At 42.7% G+C, this 22,017-nt stretch overlaps 1 protein-coding gene across 5 annotated transcripts in view; it reads left to right on the forward strand.

Annotated features, from left to right (window-relative positions):
- CNIH4 (cornichon family member 4) overlaps positions 1-22,017 on the forward strand; it is a 56,892-nt gene that overhangs the window by 16,885 nt on the left and 17,990 nt on the right. For 2 of the 5 annotated variants that reach the window (XM_005540952.5, XM_005540953.5), the window contains exons 1-2: positions 16,535-16,641; positions 20,182-20,250. The exons of 2 other annotated variants lie outside the window; for them this stretch is intronic. In XM_005540952.5, coding sequence (XP_005541009.1) covers positions 16,573-16,641; positions 20,182-20,250 — 138 coding nt within the window. In that variant the 5' untranslated portion in view covers positions 16,535-16,572. Of the gene's footprint in view, positions 1-16,534; positions 16,713-20,181; positions 20,251-22,017 lie in introns of those variants that run through there. One more of the 5 variants, XM_045397715.3, reaches the window with a different exon arrangement.

A 22,017-nucleotide genomic window follows, 5' to 3' on the forward strand; every position in this document is an offset into this window, starting at 1 on the left:
ATTTTATACTTTAGACACCAATCCCATGTGTGTAGTGTAAATGTGAATTCAAATCATATATGTAACCATGGTCCTGATCTGGAACTCTGATTTCTTTTGGGAAATTTCTTTTTTTTTGAGACGGAGTTTTACTCTTGTTGCCCAGCCTAGAGTGCAATGGTGTGAGCTCGGCTCACCACAACCTCTGCCTCCCCGGTTCAATTGATTCTCCTGCCTCAGCCTCCTGATTAGCTGGGATTACAGGTATGCACCACCACGCCCAGCTAATTTTGTATTTTTAGTAGAGACGGGGTTTCTCCATGTTGCTCAGGCTGTTCTCGAACTCTCAACCTCAGGTGATCCGCCCACCTCAGCCTCCGAAAGTTCTGGGATTACAGGTGTGAGCCAGCGTGCCCAGCCTCTTTTTTTCTTTTTTCTTTTTTTTGAGATGGAGTCTTGATCTTGTCACCCAGGCTGGAGTGCAGTGGCATTATCTCAGCTCACTGCAACCCCCGCCTCCCAGGGTCAAGCGATTCTCCTGCCTCAGCCTCTCGAGTAGATGGGATTACAGGCACCCACTACCACACCTGTCTAATTTTTTTTTTTTGGTATTTTTAGTAGAGATGGGGTTTCAGCCTGTGGCCAGGCCGATCTCAAACTCTTGACCTCAGGTGATCTACCCACTTCCGCCTCCCAAAGCCACCGTGCCTGGCCTCTTTTGGGGAATTTTGTCTTTTTACCCAAAGTTAAGCTTTTTTGAAATGTTCATTTGCTTTTTATATGTATTAATCATAAACCCTGCTTATACATGGGACTGATCCGTAGGACTCCTGTAATCAATGCCCTATTTTTCTTGCTTATGAGGTTTCAGTCTTTGACTCCGTTCCCTAGTTGGACAATAAAGTCCCAGCTGGCAATTGTTAACCCATAAGTAGTTACAATTCCCTCAAGGGCTTTTCAGCTTTGCTTCACTGATCCCTCTAATTTGGGTTTATGAAACTAGGGTAATCCCACCTTTTAATGAATAAGTTTAGTGTTTATTTTAAAAATTATTTTTATTTTTGTTTTTGAGTTGGGATCTTGCTCATATCACTCAGGCTGGTGTAGACTGGTGGGATCACAGCTCACTATAACCTCAAACTCCTGGGCTCAAGTGATCCTCCCGACTCAGCCTCCCAAGTTACTGGGAATACAGGCAAGTACCCCCACCCTCAGCTAAGTTTTTTTTAAATTTTATTTTCATAGAGAGAGGGTTTTACCTAGGCTGGTTTTGAACTCTTGGCTTCAAGTGAGTTCAAGATCCTTCTGCCTTGGCCTCCCAAAGTACTGGGATAACATGTGTGAACCACCATGCTGGCCTAGTGTTTATTTTTTAATGTTGCATTTTGTGTGGCATTTATTTGTGTTTGGCACTAGATGGAAGGAAGGTAAATTCTGTGTTCATTAGGTTTATTGACACAGATATTCAATCAATATTGATTGAATTTCTATGTAAGAAGATTGAAGATATTGCTTTCCTGCTTTACTGCACATAGGGTTGCCAAGATTGTGCCAAACTAACATTTTTTTCCTTTATACTATGATTCTATTTTTAAATTTGCGAATAACGTGAGAGGTATCAGCCAAAGTTTTTGTTGTTGTTGTATGTGGCTGTTTAGTGGTTCCAGAACAGTTTGTACTGGAAAAGAATATCGTTTCTCCATTAAATTGTCTTTGCATATTTATCAAAAAAATTAATTGACCATATATTTGTGGGTCTATTTCTACATTCTTAATTCTGTTCTATTTATCTATGCATCTGTCTCTCCTTTCATGAATATCACAGTGTTTTGATCGTGGTAGCTTTTAGTACATCTTGAAATCAGGTAGTGTGAGCCCTTCAACTTTGCTCTTTTTCAAAATTGTCTTGGCTATTGAAATTCCTTTGTCTTTCCATATAAATTTTAGAATATAGTTAAGATTTCTACAAACATGCTAATATTGTTTTAATTGGATTGCATTGAACCTACAGATCTGTTTGGAAGAATCGACATTTTAACAATATTGAGTCTTCTGGCCGGGCGCGGTGGCTCAAGCCTGTAATCCCAGCACTTTGGGAGGCCGAGACGGGCGGATCACGAGGTCACAAGATCAAGACCATCCTGGCTAACACGGTGAAACCCCGCATCTACTAAAAAAAAAATACAAAAAGCTAGCCGGGCGAGGTGGCGGGCGCCTGTAGTCCCAGCTACTCAGGAGGCTGAGGCAGGAGAATGGCGTGAACCCGGGAGTCGGAGCTTGCAGTGAGCTGAGATCCGGCCACTGCACTCCAGCCTGGGCGACAGAGTGAGACTCTGTCTCAAAAAAAAAAAAAAAAAAAAGAACAATATTGAGTCTTCTAATCCATGAACATGATTTTTTTATTTATTTAGGTTTTCTCTCTTTCTCCTTCCTTCCTTCCTTCCTTCCTTCCTTCCTTCCTTCCTTCCTTCCTTCCTTCCTTCCTTCCTTCCTTCCTTCTTCTTTCTTTCTTTCTTTTTTTTTCTTCTGGGTCTTGCTCTGTCACCCAGGCTGGAGTGCAGTAGTGTGGTCATTGCTCACTGTAGCTCAACCTGCCAGGCTCAAGTGATCCACCCAACTCAGCCTCCCAAGTAGATGAGACTACAGACACACCACACGCTGGCTAATTTTTGCATTTTTTGTAGAGATGGGGTTTCACCATGTTTCCCAGGCTGGTCTCGAACCTCTGGGCTCAGGTGATCTACCCACTTTGGCCTCCCAAAGTGCTGGGATTACAGGCATGAGCCACTGCATCTGACCTATTTAGGTTTTCTTTTATTTCATCAGTATCTTGTATTTATCACATACAGATCCTGGAGATATCTTACTAGATTTATTCCTAAGTATTTCAAGATTTTTATGATATTTTAAGTGGTACTGTTTGGATTTTTTTTTTTTTTTTTTTTTTTTTTTTTGAGACAGGGTCTCATTCTGTCACCCAGGCTGGAGTGTGGTGGTGCGATCTGGTCTCACTGCAACCTTTACCTCCTGGGTTCAAGTGATTCTCCTGCCTCAACCTCCCTAGTAGTTGGGATGACAGGTGCCCCCCACCGTGCCTGGCTAATTTTTGTATTTTTAGTAGAGATACTTTTCACCATGTTGGCCAGGCTGGTCTCAAACTCCTGACCTCAGGTGATCTGCCTGCCTTGGCTTCCCAAAGTGCTGAGATTACAGGCATGAGCTACCGTGCCTAGCCCACTGTTTTGATTTTTAACTGGCAATTGCTAGTATATGGAAATGCAATTAATTTTTGTGTGTTAACCTTGTGTCCTCTCTTTGCTAATAATACAGTCTATGTAGACAAAATTGATTACTTCATTTCCAGTCCATAAATATTTTTTTCTTGCCTTATTGTGCTGACTAGACATAACAGAGAAGAAAAACAAGGTGCAACAATGAAAACAGGAAGATTAAGGGTTTGCCCTATGACTTCACTTCTTTGATGGATCTAAGAAGAGTTTTTGATTTTTCAGTTTGTTTGGGTTTTTACTTGTTGTAAGAACAGTTGCTACGTTTAGGTCTGTACGTGCTAAACCAGAAACCCAAACAGTTCAGTTTATACTTTTAAAATATAACACATATTTTATTTTACTTATGTATTTTATTATATTATATTTTTTTGAGGCAAGGTCTCACTCTCTTCCCCGGGATGAAGTGCAGTGGTATGATCATGGCTGACTGCAGCCTTTGACCTCCTGATCTCAAGTGATCTTCTGATCTCAGCCTCTTGAGTCACTTGGATTGTAGACATGTTTCACCATGCCTGGCTAATAGAACATGTATGTTAAAACAAGAATTATATTAACACACAAACACCACTTATTGTTTTTTATCCTCATCATTTCTTTCTCCTAAGTTCTGTATTCCTTTTAGTTTAGACATTGCAACCATGTTTTTAAGTAGGATAAGAGACAGAGGCTATCTTAATTTTATGGTAATTCAATCATTACCACTGATTATGGTGCCAGCTTTTAAAATTTTCCCAGGATAAAAAAGCAGATAAAGAATGTGAAATATCATCCAGCTCAATGGCTCACACCTGTAATCCCAGCACTTTGGCAGGCCAAGGTGGGCAGATCACTTGAGGCCAGGAGTTTGAGACCAGCCTGGTCAACATGGCAAAACCCCATCTCTACTGAAAACACAAAAATTAGCTTTGTCTTTTCATAGAAATTTTGGAATATGATTAAGATTTCTACAAAAAATGCTACTATTGTTGCATGGTGGCATGTGCCTGTAGTCCCAGCCACTTGAACTTGGGAGGCGGAGGTTGCAGCAAGCTGAGATGGCATTACTGCACTCCATCCTGGGCGACAGAGTGGGACTCTGTCTCAAAAAAAAAAAAAAAGAAAAAGAGTGTGAAATAGCCTGTATTTCCTATTCCATCTCAGGGGGAATGCGTGTGAGATGAGGTTTACGATTTTAGTAAAATCTGGAATAATATAAATAAAATCTGTCATGATAGTGTAGGTCATTCATTCAGGAACCATTTATTAACCACCAGATATTTATAGAATAGAAAGTATTGGGATATAAAAATAAATAAAATCTGTCACTTTTATTATAATCTAAAGCAGGGATGTCTAATCATTTGCCTTCACTGGGCCACATTGGAAGAAGAATTGTCCTGGGCCACATATAAAACACACTAAGACTAATGATAGCTGATGAGATGAAATAAAAAAAAAACTGCAAAAACAATTTCATAATGTCTTAAGAAAGTTTATAAATTTGTGTTAGATTGCATTCAATGCCTTTCTGGACCACTTGTGGCCTATGGGCCACTGGCTAGAGAAGCTTGATCGAAGGTGTGACTGGCTAAGCACATAAGGAAGACTGTGATAAGTATTTTTTTTCTCACCTCAAGATGACTGAGTATGTAATGAATATTCTGATAGAGATATATACAAGGTACATTGGGAGTTTGGTAATAGCTGGTTTAATTAATTAGATAATCTGTTAATTGTATCTCTAGCTTTAACCTATGAACCCTTTATGAATCTATGAACCTATACTGCATCAGGCAAATCCAGTTGGGTTTTTGTGTTTTTGTTTGTTTGTTTGTTTAAGACGGAGTTTCACTTTTGTTGCCCAGGATGGAGTGCAATGGAGCAGTCTCGGCTCACTGCAGCCTCCGCCTCCCGGGTTCAAGTGTTTCTCCTGCCTCAGCCTCCTGAGTAGCTAGGATTACAGGCATGCGCCACCACGCCCAGCTAATTTTGTATTTTTAGTAGAGATGGGGTTTCTCCATGTTGGTCAGGCTGGTCTCGAACTCCCTACCTCAGGTGATCCGCCCTCCACGGCCTCCCAAAGTGCTAGGATTACAGGCGTGAGTCACTACGCCCGGCCCAGTTGGTTTTGCCTTCATACTAATTCTCCTGTTTTACTCTCTGTGTGATCTCCCTTCTGACAAACTTGTTTCCCTTTCACACATTCAGTGCACTAAATAGCCAGAATGAGATTTTAAAAATGTAGATCAGATAAGCTACTTTCTTGCTTAGAACTCTCCAGTGGTTTCTCGTCATATTAGGATAAAAATCCTTGGCCGGGCGCGGTGGCTCAAGCCTGTAATCCCAGCACTTTGGGAGGCTGAGATGGGCGGATCACGAGGTCAGGAGATCAAGACCATCCTGGCTAACATGGTAAAACCCCGTCTTTACTAAAAAATACAAAATATTAGCCGGGCGTGGTGGCGGGTGCCTGTAGTCCCAGCTACTCGGGAGGCTGAGGGAGGAGAATGGCGTGAACCCGGGAGTCGGAGCTTGCAGTGAGCTGAGATCCGGCCACTGCACTCCAGCCTGGGCGACAAAGCGAGACTCCATCTCAAAAAAAAAAAAAAACAAAAAACCCAAAAATCCTTGCCAAGGGTCTACAAGGCCCATATAACCTTACCTTGCCTCCTTCTCTTCCTCTCAGCACTCTCTTGCCCTTTTCCCCTGTGCTTTAGCCACAAGAGCGCAGTAGTCTTTTTTCTATTCTTTTAACACATTAAGCCTCTACGTACAACGGGGCCTTTGCAATTATTGTTCCTACTTTCTGAAACATTCTGCCCGCAGACCTTCATACAGCTATTGTTCAAATTTCTACTTAAGTGTCATTCCTCAGCTTGGCTTTCTCTGATCACTCCCTCTCCAAGTCTTTCCCCATCCCCTTCCAAGTACTTATGACTGCCTGTCATTAGTATATTTATTTTGTCGTCTGTCTCACTGTAATGTAAACCACAGGCTTGTGGGGACTTTCCCCTTCCTGTTCACTGTGTATCTCCAAGGTTTGGAACAGTAGCTCATATATTCTGGCTGCTCAGAAAATATTGGTTGAATGAATAAATAACTTTGACACAACCGCTCATAGAGCTTATCACTGCTTGAAGTTATCTTTTTCCTGTACTTTGTTATACTTTATTGCCTGTTCCTCCCACTCACCCTACTAGAGCGGCAACTTGTTCGCCTTGTTTATTTCTGTATCTCTGGAGTCTAGAGCAGTTCTTGGCCTATAGCAGGGGTGTTGTCAATAAATACAGCAGTCTCATCCACAGTTTTGCTTTCACTGGTTTCATTTACCTGAGGTCAATCACAGTCCTAAAATGTTAAATGAAACTTTCAGAAATACACAATTCATGAGTTTTAAATTGTGTGCCACTCTTAGTAGTGTAATGAAATCTCCTGCTGCTCGCTTCATCCTGCTTGGGACATGAATTATCTATCCCCTTGTCCAGCATATCCATGCTGTCTATGCCACCTACCTGTTAGTCACGTAGTAGCCATCTTATCAGTTGTCAGATTGACTGCAGCAGTATCACAGTGCTTGTGTTCAAGTACCCATTATTTTACTTAACAATGGCCCAAAGTTCAAGAGCAGTGATACTGGCAATTCAGATATGCCAAAGAGAAGCCATAAAGTGCTTCCTTTAAGTGAAATGGTCAAAGTTCTTGACTTAAGGAAAGAAAAGAAACCATATGTGACTGCTAAGATCTGTGGTAAGAACTGATCTTTTGTCCGTGAAGTTCTGAAAAAGGAAAAAGGAATTTGTGCTAGTTTTGCTGTTGCAACTCAAACTACAAAAGTTGTGGCCACAGTGCCTGATAAGTGCTTAGTTAAGATGGAAAAGGCGGCAGAGCACAGTGGCTCATGCCTGTAATCCCGGCACTTTGGGAGGTCAAGGTGGACGGATCACTTGAGGCCAAGGGTTTGAGACCAGCTGGCCAACATGGTGAAACCCCATCTCTACTAAAAATGCAAAAAATTAGCTGGGCACAGTGGCCTGCACCTGTAATCTCAGCTACTCCAGAGGCTGAGGCAGGAGAATCGCTTGAACTTGGGAGGTGGAGGTTGCAGAGAGCTGAGATGGCGCCAATTGCACTCCAGCCTGGGTGACAGGATGAAACTTCGTCTGAGAAAAACAAAAACAAAAAACAACCACCACAAAAAAGATGTGGGTGGAAGACATGAACAGAAAATGTGTCTCAATTGATGGCAACATGTTGAGCCAGAATGTATTGAGCTTATACGAAGACTTCAGTGAGGGACTCCCTAAAACAAGTGATACCAAGCCACTTACTGCAAGTAATGGATAGTTAGACGAATGTAAGAATAGATTTGGACTGAAAAATATAAAAATCACTGGAGAGCTGCATCTGTCTCTTTGTCTTATCACATAGACATTTTATCATCATATATCATTTCAAGAATAAGGGTAAGTATAGTACAATAAGATATTTTGAGACAGAGAGAGAAAGACTACATTTCCATACTTTTTATTATGGTATAATTGTTCTATTTTATTATTACTTGTTAATCTCCTACTATGTGTGATTTATAAATTAAGCTTTATCATAGGTATGTATATATAGGAAAAAACATAGTACACGTAGGGTTTGGTACTACCTACCATGTCAGGCATCCACTTGGGGGTCTTGGAAAGTAGCCCCTGCAGATAAGGAGTACTACTGTAGCAGGAAGAGCCACAGACAAAACCCCTCAGACACCAAGTTAAAGAAGGAAGGGGTTTATTCAGCTGGGAGCATTGGCAAGACTCCTGTCTTGAGAGCTGAGTTCCCCGAGTGATCAATTCCTGTTCCTTTTAAGGGCTCACAACTCTAAGGGGGTCCATGTGAGAGCGTCATGATTGATTGAGCAAGCAGGGAGTATGTGACTGGGGGCTGCATGCACCAGTAACAGAATGGAACAGAACAGGACAGGGATTTTTACAGTGCTCTTCCATACAATGTCTGGAATCTATAGATAACATAACCGGTTAGGTCAGGGGTTGATCTTTAACTACTAGGCCCAGGGCACAGCACCAGGCTGTCTGCCTGTGGATTTCATTTCTGCCTTTTAGTTTTCACTTCTTTTTTCTTTGGAGGCAGAAATTGGGCATAAGACAATATGAGGGGTGGTCTCCTCCCTTATTCTCCCCATTTGAGACTCTCACTCATTTTATTAGTGGGAGTTCTCACCTTCATCCTCACTACCTATGGCTTCCTGCATGACAGATCGATAGTGATTTACGTAGTACACTTGTACTGAAGCATTCTGGTGAACTAGAGTAGTGATGAAACCTTTTACCATTTGAATGAGTACAGGTAGTAAACACGGGATCAGTAAGCAGGTTCCTGTTACTACTATAATTTCTATTATAAGAGTTTTAAATCCTCCTACCACTGGGAACCATTTTCAAACATGGCCTCAGGGTCAAATCCATGCCACACTTGTACAGGCACATGTTTCAGTTTCGTCATGTCTTTAACTATATCTTCGACTACTTGCCCCTGATCATCTACGTGCAGGCAGCAATTGGTAAGGTTAAATTTTCCACAGACTTCTCCTTCGGCTGCTAGCAAGTAGTCGAGAGTTAATCTATTCTGAGAGATAGCATTTCTCATCTGAGTTTCTTGCCGGGCCAAAACAGTCAAGGCTTTACTGGTTTTATTAGTGATGATCTCCAAGACAGCTTGCAACCATATGATTCAGTTGAGCATGTAAATAGGGGTCTGGTATCCCCATGAGCCATCTTGTGCCTAAGTGGCAGGCCCATAGTATTGTTTAATTTCTTCAGGAGGCCATTTATCATCTTTTCAATTACCTATGGCTATGTTTTGCTTTTCGCAGGAAGCATAGACAGGGAAGTCCAGGAGTTTGCCTGTTTTTATGGGCGTAGGAAGAAAGACGGTTTAATAGTGACAATAACACAACTACCTGTCCACTGGTCAGGCAGCTTAGCATAGGTTCTATGTCCATATATCCAGCATAGCCCAGTGGGGGCTGTCCAGTCCCAGTGGGATTCTGGGTGGGCCCAAATGGTCTGCAACTTTGGAAATTTACTGAATGAATTTTTCTCTGTGTGGTTTGAACTCCACCATGTAACTGTTTTTGTGGTACCATTGTACAGTTTTTGTCCCAGGCAACTAAGTCGTCCTGCAGGATGAGTGAATTCTTTCCCTTCTCTAGCTATGCAATATTGTCCAATAATTGAGACTTTTAGAACCCAGAAATTATCAGGGTGATTCTTTTGGGCTGGGAATTCATCAGGAACTGGGTCTGTAGGCACTAATTCTCAGGCTTCCTATGGCCATTGATCTCCCATTACAGTTCCTCCACAAACGTAACATGAAGTGACATTTAGAGACTGGGCTACATGCTCGGCTAATTGCAAAAACAAATTTCTGATTTTTCCTGGAGTCTCTGGTACTGGCACATTTAGTTCATCATAGAAAGTCTGAAATACTGGTTCCGGAGAGAGTTTACGAACCTCCCCTATTACTAAGATATTTACTCTAGGATCTAGTCCTTTTCCATCGATGTCCAGAGATACGTGTTCTCCTTTTTCCCACCTTGGGTTTAAGGGATCTGTAATTACTAATTTCAAGGGGTTGCAGCTTCCACTTGTACAGAAGGGGCTGCCTTCTTTCTGGAGCTAAACAGGATTTTTTCGTCTTTTTTCTAAGTAGTGTAGAACATGACACAAGACCAGTAATTACACACATTTGCACATGAGCCTAATTCATGGCAGATATACTTATTTCCTGCTGTGTAACTTTTTTTTTTCCAATTAAAGAACCATATCCAATTCCATGCCAATTGCTATTGATAGTGGCACAAGCATTAAATTTTAGGGTTATATGCTTGGGGACCCCTCTTTCCTCTTTCCTAGCCATTACTTTACTTGTGTTGCCTAGAAAAGGACCAGTCCTTAATTTTATTTTAAAAACTGTGATCATGGGAGGCTTAAAATGGGTCATAACACACAGGTTGGTTATTTCCTGGGCTACATACCTTAGATAGAATAGCATTATATAAACAAGTTTCTTTTAGAGTCCTGGTACACTTATAATAACCATAAAATAATAGGACTGTAGCAATCTTGTATCCTACCTCAGTGACTTGATGTATATATACTGGGAACAGTCATCAGTCTGAGGAAGGTCAGTTGAAGTCCTTACTGTACAAGTCCAAATTTTAAGGAAAATGAGTCCCGCAATGAGTTTCCTCATGCTTTGGCCGTGCACGGACCAGTCAGCTTCCAGGTGTGACTGGAGCAGGGCTTGTCGTCTTCTTCAGAGTCACTTTGCAGAGGTTGGCAAAGCTGCTCCCATCCACGTACAGCTCTCAGTCTACTGATGTTTAAGGATGGTCTCAGAGGTTGGGCCCACTAGAATAAACTAAGTCCAACACCTCTACACAGTTATGTTCAACTGGGCTCTCTAATACCGGGAGCAAGGTGGCGGGGTTTAGGGTGTTGCAAACTAATGGTTATGCGGGGATTTTCACAGAGCAAGCTTTGGTATCTAGTTAGTCTAGCATTCGTTAGCTCATTAGCTAATGAGCTAATGTCCTTTGGTATTTATTAAAGTCACCACCGCCTGGGGGGACTTTATGTTTAGGTTTTGCCCAAGAGTTAACTTATCTGCTTCTTGTGCTAACAGGGCCATTGCTGCCAGGGCCCTTAGACATGGGGGCCAGGCTTTGGAAACCCTGTCTAGTTGTTTTGAGAGATAGGCCACTGGCCTTCGCCAGGGCCCCACAGTCTGGGTTAAAACTCCAACTGCCATTTTTTCTCTTTCTGACACAGGAGAATGTAAAGATTTGTCAGGTCCGGTAGCCCCAGGGCTGGGGCCGACCTGAGTTTTTCTTTAAACTCATGAAAAACTCATTGCTGTTGGTTGTAATAGATGTAGTTTATCCAATCTGCATTTTTATTAACTGTCACCCACTAAAATATTGACTTAAATCCTGTAGCTATTTGATTTCAAGCTTTAAATTGATCTGGTATTCCTTGCGGGGCTCCAATTGCATCTAAATAGATGTGAGAGTCAAAAGACCCATAAGGGGCTTCTCTAGCTTTACAATGTCTTATTTTTATTCCCTTTGGTTGATGAAATGCCAGGGTGAAAGGGATAGCCAAATGAACTGAAACATAAGTGCCACGCCAGTTATTCAGCAGAGTGCCCAGTAAAGGTCCACCACAATACCACCACATGTCCGCTTGGGGATGAACAAGGGCTGACTGATTGATAAGCTCTTGAAAATTCATAAGCTCATCACATTCCTTCAGGTCTCCAAGGAATGCTAAGTTTCCTCCCTGTCGTGAGAGGGACAAAGTGAACTTAGTGTTGGGAGATGGAAGCTGGATGGCCCTTGGGGGCTGAACTACAGGGTGCCAGACTTTGGGAAATAGTGGAGAGAGCTTGGCATGACTTATTACTCCAGGCTGTAGAATCCTGGAAAAGAGCTACCATGCAGCCTACGTCTGGTCGACTGGAGGATCACCTTAGTGGAAGGGGACAATCTGGGCCTCTGGCCTGCCATGTACACAAGCATAACAATTGCTTTTGTTTAACGTGCAGATGGAATATTTGATCCATTTTAACCAGGCATTTGCATCTTGGTGTCCTGTCTTAATTGTTTGTTTTAAGTCTTTAACTTAAAGTTTGTTTGAAGTCTTTAACTTTGTTTAAGTCTTTAACTTTGATGATCCTCTAGTAAAATGAATGTATGGTTTTAGGAAAGTACCAAAACTGTTCGGGGCAGTCCATCCTTGCTCTTCAGTGGTCCACAGAACATTGGACCAACTATGGCATGAAAGCTCTACATTGGGGGGCAACACTCCTGGTTGGCACTGGGGTCTTTATCAAAATCTCCCCGGATTAAATGGTCCTAGTTTACTAATGCCCAGTCTGAGGAGAGTCAGGAGGGACAGAAGTACTTTTCTGAAGTAGAAAGCTGTCTTTGACTTGGCAATCTCCACAGGGTATAAGAAGGCAAGCATTAAATGCAATAGTTTGGGCAAAATTGACTTGGTTATGTTAATAACTAGATGGTCAACAATAGAACGAGGAAAGAAAAGAGAGTAATAGAATAGATGAAAAGAGTTAAATTTTTCTTAGCTTTAGTTTGGTAGGGTTTTCCCCTGGTACTATGGCCCACGACTCTGGAGTGGGTGGCGCTTTCTGAGTGGGTGTGATGAGTCCATCCTTTTTTGCTGTAGGAACAGCAGTCTTGGTGGTTAGCAGCACAAGGTAGGGTCCTCCTAAGGCTGGCTCGAGTTTTTCTTCTTTCCACCCTTTGATGAGTATGTAATCTTCAGGCTGGTGCTGGTTTATCAGAAGTTCTAGGGGTGGTACATGTGCTGAAAGACTTATAGTTTTTGAGGGAAAGGAAAGTGGAAGATAAACCAAGTGTATAATTTTTAAGAAATTGACCTTTTGTTTTAAATGTGGGGACCTTGGCAGTGGACTTTACAGTCCTTAGTGCCTTTTTACTAAGAAATTTCCTTTAGCACCTATTTTTATTAATTTTTAAACCAAAGAAAGCCAAAAGCCATTTTACATTTAACAATGCTTCCTGTATGATTTTTATACTAGATAAGCTAAATTTTACCTTTATATTAGTGTGATATTAATGTTAAACCCAATTTTAATAAAACCTTATAGACAGACATATTTATCCAATTTTTAATGTTTGACCATAAGGTAAGATTTTATAGACTCTTTTTAACCTTTTATAATTTTTGCTAAAGAGCAGGCTGGTGCTTTAAGAAAAACCTGTTATGCTTTTATTTTAATATCCAGTTTACAGAAAAACTGGATGATACCTCTAATTTTAGCCAATGTTTACACACAGAATTTTCTTTCTAATTAACATTTTAAAACTTGATTTAACCTTTAAAACAAAATATACATATTTTTGACCTTTTAATATAGGTACTACTTTACATTCTTATGCCTCCTTGTAATTTTTCTACCAAAAGTACATTTTACTTTCCTTATACACCTTGTACATAAACTGTTTCTTTAATAGTTTTACATTTAGGAGGCCTAATTACTTTTAAATTATACAACATTTCTTGCATGAATTTCCTTTTATAGCCTTTTTTTTTATGACTTTCACAGATAATTCTTTGACATGCCTTAACCTTTTTGACTTGTCGCAAACATCCTTTTTTTTTTTTTTTAACAACCAGTTAATTTACTTTAGGACAATAATTTACCATATAACATTCCTTTTCATATAAATTCTCCCCTATTTTAGGACAATAATTTACCATATAACATTCCTCTTTATATAAATTCTCCCCTCCTTTTTTTTTCTAACATTAAGATTACTTTCTAACATAAGATTACTTTAAGATTTTTGAGTTAGTAAGCTACTTTTTTGCTTTTTTGCTTTCGGATAGTTCTGAACTGAACTAGTGAGGTGTGCTTACAATGAGGTTTCCTCTGAAAGTTATTTTTCTACTTTCTTCTGTTAGCAAAGCAGTTGCTGCTACAGGTTGAATATATTTGGGCCATCCGTGGATTACTGAAATAAGGATTTTTGATAGAAGGCTACAGGTTGTCAGTGGCCTCATTTGGCCCCTCTCTGCCTCTGCACCCCTCTCTGCCCCCCTTTCTCTCTCCCTGCCTTTCTCTCTCTTCTCTCCACCTCTCTCTCTTTCTTCTTTGTCTCTCTCTCCCTCTCTCTCTTCTCTGCCTCTCTCTCTCTCCTCTCTGTCTCTGTCTGTCTGTCTCTGCCTCTGCCAGCCGCTTATGCTGCAGTTCTCTCAACCATTGTGGAGGGATCTAAAAGAGGCTGTAACCAAGTGTCTGTGTATGAGAACTGGTCTAGGTGCCCTGGCTTTACAGGTTACCTTGTGCCATACCTTTGAAACAAGGGACCTGTCCAGGCTTCCTTCTGATGGCCAACCCACCTCTAATGCTGGCCAGTCTATTTTACATAAAGTTCTAAGGTTTCCTGGTGTCATAGTAACTCCATAGTCTTCCTTAAATCTCTTTTTGAAATTTTTCAACATAGTTCCCACTGGGGTGGGCTTACTTTGTGCCTCACCCATGTTTCCTTGAGACAAAATACCACGCTCACACCACATGCACACAACAAAACAAAGAATGGGTAAGAAGGGCACACACACACTTTTAGTTTACGCCACACCAGAATAAAAACCAAAATCAGAGTATCAAGAAATCCAAGCCAGGTCAAAACCAAAACCAAAGTATCAAGCAATCCAAGTCAAGTCAAAAACAAAAACCAAAGTGCCAGTACAGGCACTTTGTGCTGGGCTGTCTGCCTGTGGATGAAGCATGGGTGATCAGGCCATGCTTCCACTCAAATGGAGTAGGCAAGTTCCCAAGACCAGTCGTATCAAGCAATTCAAACCAAGTCAAAACCAAAACCAAAACCAAAGTGCTAATAAAGGCACACCATGGGTGATAAGGCCACGCTTCCACTCAAATGGAGTAGGCAAGTTCCAAAGACCAGTTTTACCAAGTTTTAGATGTCCATACTCCAACTGCCCATTCCTTCCCGGTGTTCAGCCACTGCGTTGATCCTCCACAGGGGCCTGCCACACACTGCTCCCACCGGGGCAAATGCCTATCTGGGAGCGCTCTCAGGATCCGTGTTGCTAGTGCTGGTCGGAGTCCCCCGCAGAGATGTTCCACAGGGCAGACTTAAGCTGCCTAAGGAGCTGCCTTGACCATCTGCCAATCACCTTGCTTCCTGGTCAGGGAACCAAGAAATGTAGCAAGACGGGCCGCAGACAAAACCCCTCAGACACCAAGTTAAAGAAGGAAGGGGTTTATTCAGCTGGGAGCATCGGCAAGACTCCTGTCTCAAGAGCCAAGCTCCCCAAGTGAGCAATTCCTGTCCCTCTTAAGGGCTCACAACTGTAAGAGGGTCCATGTGAGAGGGTCGTGATCGATTGAACAAGCAGGGGGTACGTGACTGGGGGCTGCATGCAACGGTAATCAGAACGGAACAGAATAGGTCAGGGATTTTTACAATGCTTTTCCATACAATGCCTGCAATCTACAGATAACATAACCGGTTAGGTCAGGGGTCGATCTTTAACTACTAGGCCCAGGACATGGCACCAGGCTGTCTGCCTGTGGGTTTCATTTCTGCCTCTTAGTTTTTACTTCTTCTTTCTCTGGAGGAAGAAATTGGACATAAGACAATATGAGGGGTGGTCTCCTCCCTTACTACTGTATTTGTTAAATGAATGAATGGATGAGTAAGACATTGTATTCACTTTTAAAGATCTTAAAATCTAGAGAGGAGAGAAACATTGCTGTAGGAGAGAATAAACAAAGGACTGTGAAATCTCTGGAGAAATTGAAATCAGGAAAGGAAAGGAAAATCACAAATGTCAAGCCAGGAGCATCAGGTTAGTTAGATCTGTGCTTTGAGATGAAAACCCCTTACAAATCCCAAGTCAGGGAATGCAGTGGTTCTAGAGCCAACTCTAAATACAATTTCACACATGGGAAATACATCGTACTGGATATCCAGATTAAAAGCATTCAGTAGAAACTGGTGCAGTGGCTCAGGCCTGTAATCCCAGCACTGTGGACTGAGGCAGGCAGATTGCTTAAGCTCAGGAGTTTGAGACCAGCTGGCCAACATGGCAAAAACCCCATCTCTATTAAAAATACAAAAAATTAGCCAGGCATGGTGGTATGTTACTGTAATCCCAGGTACTCAGGAGGCTGAGGTGGGAGGATCACCTGAGGCCAGGAAGTAGAGGCTGCAGTGAACTGTGACCACGCCACTGTGCTCCAGCCTGGGCGACAGAGTGAGACCCTGTCTCAAAAAATAAAATAAAATAAGAAATAATAAAATAAAATTAGCCTGGCATGTCGGGAGGCTGAGGTGGGAGGATTGCTTGAGCCCAGGAATTCAAGGTTGTAGTGAGCTCTATCATGCTGCTGCACTCCAGCCTGGACGACAGAGCGAGACCCCAGCTCTTTAAAAGAAAAGGGTTGAGTAAATACTTGTTGACTAATTGCTTGTCACCATTTCCGGAAATAATCAGATTTATGACAGAGGCCCTGCCCACCTCTTTGATATGGACTTGTACTAATGAACTACAATTCCCAGCATGCGTCAGAATTAGCGCCGTAGAATTTTTTTTTTTTTTTTTAAATGGCCTACAACTCCCGGCATGCTGCGCTCGGGTTCGCGGACCACACGCCTCAGCCAGCCGGGGCAAGGGCCTATCAGGGGCGAGTCTGGGCATCCGAGCGGGTTTGACGGAAGGAGCGGCGGCGACGGAGGAGGAGGATGGAGGCGGTGGTGTTCGTCTTCTCTCTCCTCGATTGTTGCGCGCTCATCTTCCTTTCGGTCTACTTTGTATCCTTGCCTGAGGCGGGCGGAAGCCTTGCCGGGGGACAGGGCTGAGGGTGGGCCAGTTGGGCACCCAGGCAAGTGTGTGGGACGAGGGAGGCGCTCGGCGACTGGCGTGCGCTCCTTGGGAGCTGGCCTGGCCGGGGCGGTGGCGCGGTCCCCGGGGCGAGGAGGAGAGGCCGGCTGCCCTACCCAACGGCGCCTGCTGCCCTGCACCCACTTGTCCTGCCTGGGCTGCCGGCCGCCCCTCACCCGGGTCCGCGTGGGCCTCTCCGGGCGCACCCCGGTTCGGCCTGCGCGCCTGCTTTCAGCTCGTCCCCGCGGCGCCGGGACCAGCCCTGCCTGAGCCACGGCCGCCCTCGGGAGAGAAGGGTCGCCGTTTCTCTGGGACACCCCTTGCCGTGCTCTTGGTCGGGTACTGAGGGTCCTAAGGGGGGTCGCTTGCGACAGTCGGGTGCCGGGACGAGTGCGGGCGATTTGCCTCCTCCTGTTCCCCGGGCAACACCCCCGGTACCCGCCCCTTTGTTCTGGCGGGTGTTGGTACTTGCAGAGACCTTTCACATCCAGGAGTTGACTCATTCGCCAAATGAGCAAAGTTGCTTCCTTCACTGTGCCGATTTGTAGTGAGTGTTGGAAAGGAGTTATTTCAACAACTATCTACAAAGTGATTATTTTGGTTGTCCCCGGTGGTTGCAGATCTGTAAATTCAATAATTACACCTGCTGTTATTGCTGAAACAGCTCCCAGTCGTTTCTCAGCTTTTAAATTTTTCTGTCGATCCATGTTAAAACAAGTATTTTCTGTAGCTGTTCACGTTGCAGTATTCAAACTGTATTTTCCAGAGCAATAAATGGTTGTTGAATTTAGCACTGCGGTAGCCATGTCGGCTACAACTCTTCCCAGCTCTTGACGAAGCATCTAGGCTTAGTTGTTGCCCAATGTTGTATTGCACAATCCAGTTTTAAGTAATTAAATATAAGATAGAAAAAACGTATGAGGAACTTGGCATTTCAGCTTCCTTTCTTGAAAATCACATGTACCCGTTTCTGATCGGATTAAACCATTTGCTAGAGCATGCGGGCTTTAGGGTAGTTCTACAGAGTATATGTTCAGTGCAGCTTCATACTTCATTGTGGACTGGCAGCCTGTTGTAGTGGAAGGGGACAAAATTTGGAAATCAGGTTTCCCGCTCAGCCAGTTTTTTGCTGTGCACATTATTTCCCTAAGCCTCAGTTTTCTGATCTTTAAAATAGGAAATGTTTATTTCCTAGATATGCACAATGAGAATGGTGCTGAGCACCCTAGCACAGTGCCTGCCCCATAGCTAATGTTCAGTAAATATTGCTCTGCCTTTGTGTCCCCACCCTCCCCAATTGAGCAGCAGTTTTTACTTGATGATTTCTAACGACAAGATTTCTGAGTTTTATTAGGTTTGCGGAGCTGATTGAAAGGGCAGCATCACTTGCCTAAGTTTTGATGACCTCTATGCCCCTTTTGTGATACAAGGAACTAGAGCAAGCTTGTCCAATCCACGGCCCGGCATGGGCTGCATGTGGCCCAGGACAGCTTTGAATGTGGCACAACACAAATTTGTAAACTTTCTTAAAACATTGTGATTCTTTTTTGGTGATCTTTTTTTTTTTTTAAGCTTATCAGCTATCATTAGTGTTACTGTATTTTATATGTGGCCCAAGGCAATTCTTCTTCAGGTGTGGCCCAGGGGAGCCAAAAGATTGGACACCCCTGAACTAGAGCTTACACTCAGAAATGAAACTGGGTTTTTTCTTTTTGCAGTTTGGAAAACCAGGCTTGATAATTTGAAATAGTCCTGGTTTACACCAATTTATGCATGTAGACAAATGGTAGGTGGAATGTTTGACTTAGACATTACATTAAAGTACATTCAGTGGTGTTTTGATGAAGTTCAGCATATTCTGTATTTTAGGATAGTTGCACTAACTTAGTATTAGGGATAGGAGGTGGAAAATGGTCAGGGTAAACTTCATATAGGATATAAGAGGTTTCTTGGACTTTGAACTGTGGACAAAATCTACAGAAAGGGATAGAGGTGAGTATTCCAAATCATACACTGGCAATAGCGAAGGTGCAGAGACAGGTAAGTTCGTGGATTTCTGGGCGATGGTTAACAAATAGACCATCTGGAGCACATGGTTGATTTTGGTGGCAGTAGAAGGCTAAATTGGAAAGGCAGGATTACATCAGATTTTGGAGAGCCTGAATGTTAAGGGGGGGAGGGAAGTCTTTCACTTTTATCCTGCAGGCAATAGACAGCCATTGAAAATTGTTATTTTCGGTATTAGGAAGATGAATTTGCAGAGTGGGTTGGAAACAAGAAAGATTGGAAGATAAACCAACAGGGGATAGGGTCGTCTGGATTTCAAATAGAGTGCTGGTTGTGGGCAGGTGAAAGGGGGGAATATGTGAGTAGTATTTGGAAGAAATGATTGCTGGGACCTACAAATGATTGATTATGATATATGAAACAGAAGGCAGAGATAGCTTTCCATATTTTGATCCTGGGCAGATGATACTTGTGTCAGTAACAGAAATAAAACAAATTGGAGGAAAATCAATTTGTGGAGAAAGTGATGAGTTTGACTTTATTTTATTTATTTTAATGTTTATTTTTGAGACAGAGCCTCACTGTGTCACCCAGGCTGGAGTGGAGTGGCACAGTCTTGGCTCACTGCTACCTCCACCTCCTGGGTTCAAGCGATTCTCCTGCCTCAGCCTCCCAAGTAGCTGGGACTACAGGCGCCCACCAAATCTGCTGCTCAGACTGGAGCGCACTGGTGTGATTATAGTTCAGTGTAACGTGAATCCTGGGCTCTCAGCATTTTGCTGCCTCGCCCTAGCACTACTGCTACTCATAGCTAGCATTACAGGTGCTCTTGCCCAGCTAATTAAAAAAAAAAACTTTTTTTTGTAGAAATGGGGGTGAGGCCAGTGAATCACTTGAAGCCAGGAGTTCGAGACCAGCCTGGCTAACATAGTGAAACCCTGTGTCTACCCAAAATACAAAAAATTAGCTGGGTGTGATGGCGTGCACCTATAATTCCAGCTACTTGGGAGGCTGAGGCACAAGAATTGCTTGAACTCAGGAGGCGGAGGTTGCAGTGTGTTGGAATTACGCTACTGCACTACAGCCTGGGCGACAGAGATGGAGGCCTTGCTATGTTGCCTATGCTGATCTTGAACTCCTGCTTCAGGCGATGCCTCAGCTTCCCACAGTGCTGGGATATTTTCCTTTTTTTTTTTGTAGCCATTGTTTTACCTTTGAGGAACTCAAACTAAATGTTCTGGTTGGGTCAGATTAGATTTGAGCAAAATGGGATTATTTTGTAAAATAATTTGTTGAAGGAACATGAATGGGAAAATTGAGTTGTCTAATGAGCAAACTTTAGGAAACAACTCATTTCTTTCCAAGTCAAATTTAATTCTGCCTTGTAACTGGGATTGCTTTCTGAAACTTAAATACTTAGTTATTATAAAAGAAATATAATAATTCCTTATCTTGATCATCAGATAATTACATTGTCTGATTTAGAATGTGATTACATTAATGCTAGATCATGTTGCTCGAAATTAAACAAGGTAAGACATTTCTTTGCTCATTTTTTGGCATTGAAGCCAGATCATTTTCCATATTTAAGATTATTATAGATAATAGATGTATTTTTTATTTTAGAGTACTTGTTGTCTCTTATTCATTGGAAACTTGATGGAATTGCTGTGTTTTACAATATTTTAGATCATGAAATTATGCTAGAAGATCTGACTTGAAATTTTGTTTCTTTACATGTTGCTTGTCTCTTGTTTACATGGATAACATCTTTACTCAGAGTAGGGAAATGTTGGTTATGAGGGTAATTGTTTTTGTCTTCTGTGTCGGAACTCCCTCCTCCCACTCATGGAAAAAAGCTCAGGTCTGTCTTTGGTTGAATGAAAGAAGACCTTTCTTGTGTAGTTTACTGAGAAAATATATATATATTTTAATATATGACTCTATTTATTTTTTGAGAGACAGGGTTTCTTGCGGTGATGATCAGGCTATTCTTGAATTCCTAGGCTCAAGTGATCTGCCTCAGCCTCCTGAGTAGCTGGGACTATAGCGCACGCCACCACGCCTGGCTAATTTTTTTTTTTTTTTTTGAGATGGAGTCTTGCCGTGTCACCCAGGCTGGAGTACAGTGGTGTGATCTTGGCTCACTGCAACCTCTGCCTCCCAGGTTCAAGTGCTTCTCCTGCCTCAGCCTTCCCAAGTAGCTGGGATTACAGGCACCTGCCACCACACCTGGCTATTTTTTTTTTGTATTTTTCGTACAGATAGGGTTTTACCATATTGGCCAGGCAGGTTTCAAACTCCTAACCTCAAGTGATTCGCCTGCCTCAGCTTCCCAAAGTGTTAGGATTATAGGCGTGAGCCACTGTGCCCAGCCACCTGGCTAATTTTTAAATTTTTTTGTAGACTGGGTCTTGCTATGTGACCTAGACTGGTTTTGAACTTCTGGCCTTAAGCAATCCTGCTGTCTTGGCAAAGTGCTGGGATTACAGGTGTCAGCCACCATGCCTGGCCTAAGCTCCATATTTTAAAAATTTTCATCAATTTTGTTTGATTGTTTGAGGCAGAGTCTCACTCTGTTGCCCAGCTGGAGTGCAGTGATGCGATCATGGCTCACTGCAGCCTTGACCTCCCAGGCTCAAGAAATCTCCTTCCACCTTAGCATCCCACGTAGCTGGGTTCTACAGGTGTGTGCCATCATACCTGGCTAATTTTTACAATTTTTTTGTAGAGATGGAGTTTCACTGTGTTGCCCAGGCTGGTCTGAAATTCCTGGGCTCAAGCGATCTGCCCTCTTTGGCCTCCCAAAGTGTTAGGATTACAGGTATGAGCTACTGTACCCAGCCTCATGTAGCTTCTTGAGATAAGGTAAATGGCAATTAAATTTTGAGGCCTTCCATGTTTGAAAATGTCTTATCTTTTCAATTGATTCATAGTTGTCAGAGTACAGGGTTCTAGGTTGGAAAAGATTTTTCTTTCAGAAATTTAAAGACACCCCTTGGTGGTCTTCCGACTTCCAGTGTTGTTCAAGTTGGGAAGTATCATGCCATTTTTTTTTTTTTTTTTTTGAGACAGAGTCTCGCTCTGTTGCCCAGGCTGGAGTGCAGTGGCGCAATCTCGGCTCCCTGCAAGCTGCACTTCCCAGGTTCACGCCATTCTCCTGCCTCAGTCTCCTGAGTAACTGGGACTACAGGCACCCGCCACCACGCCCGGCTAATTTTTTTGTATTTTTTAGTGGAGACGGCATTTCACTGTGTTAGCTAGGATGGTCTCGATCTCCTGATCTCATGATCCGCCTG

The sequence above is a fragment of the Macaca fascicularis genome, chromosome 1, assembly GCF_037993035.2.
Source record: "Macaca fascicularis isolate 582-1 chromosome 1, T2T-MFA8v1.1".
Taxonomy (NCBI): Eukaryota; Metazoa; Chordata; class Mammalia; order Primates; family Cercopithecidae; genus Macaca; species Macaca fascicularis.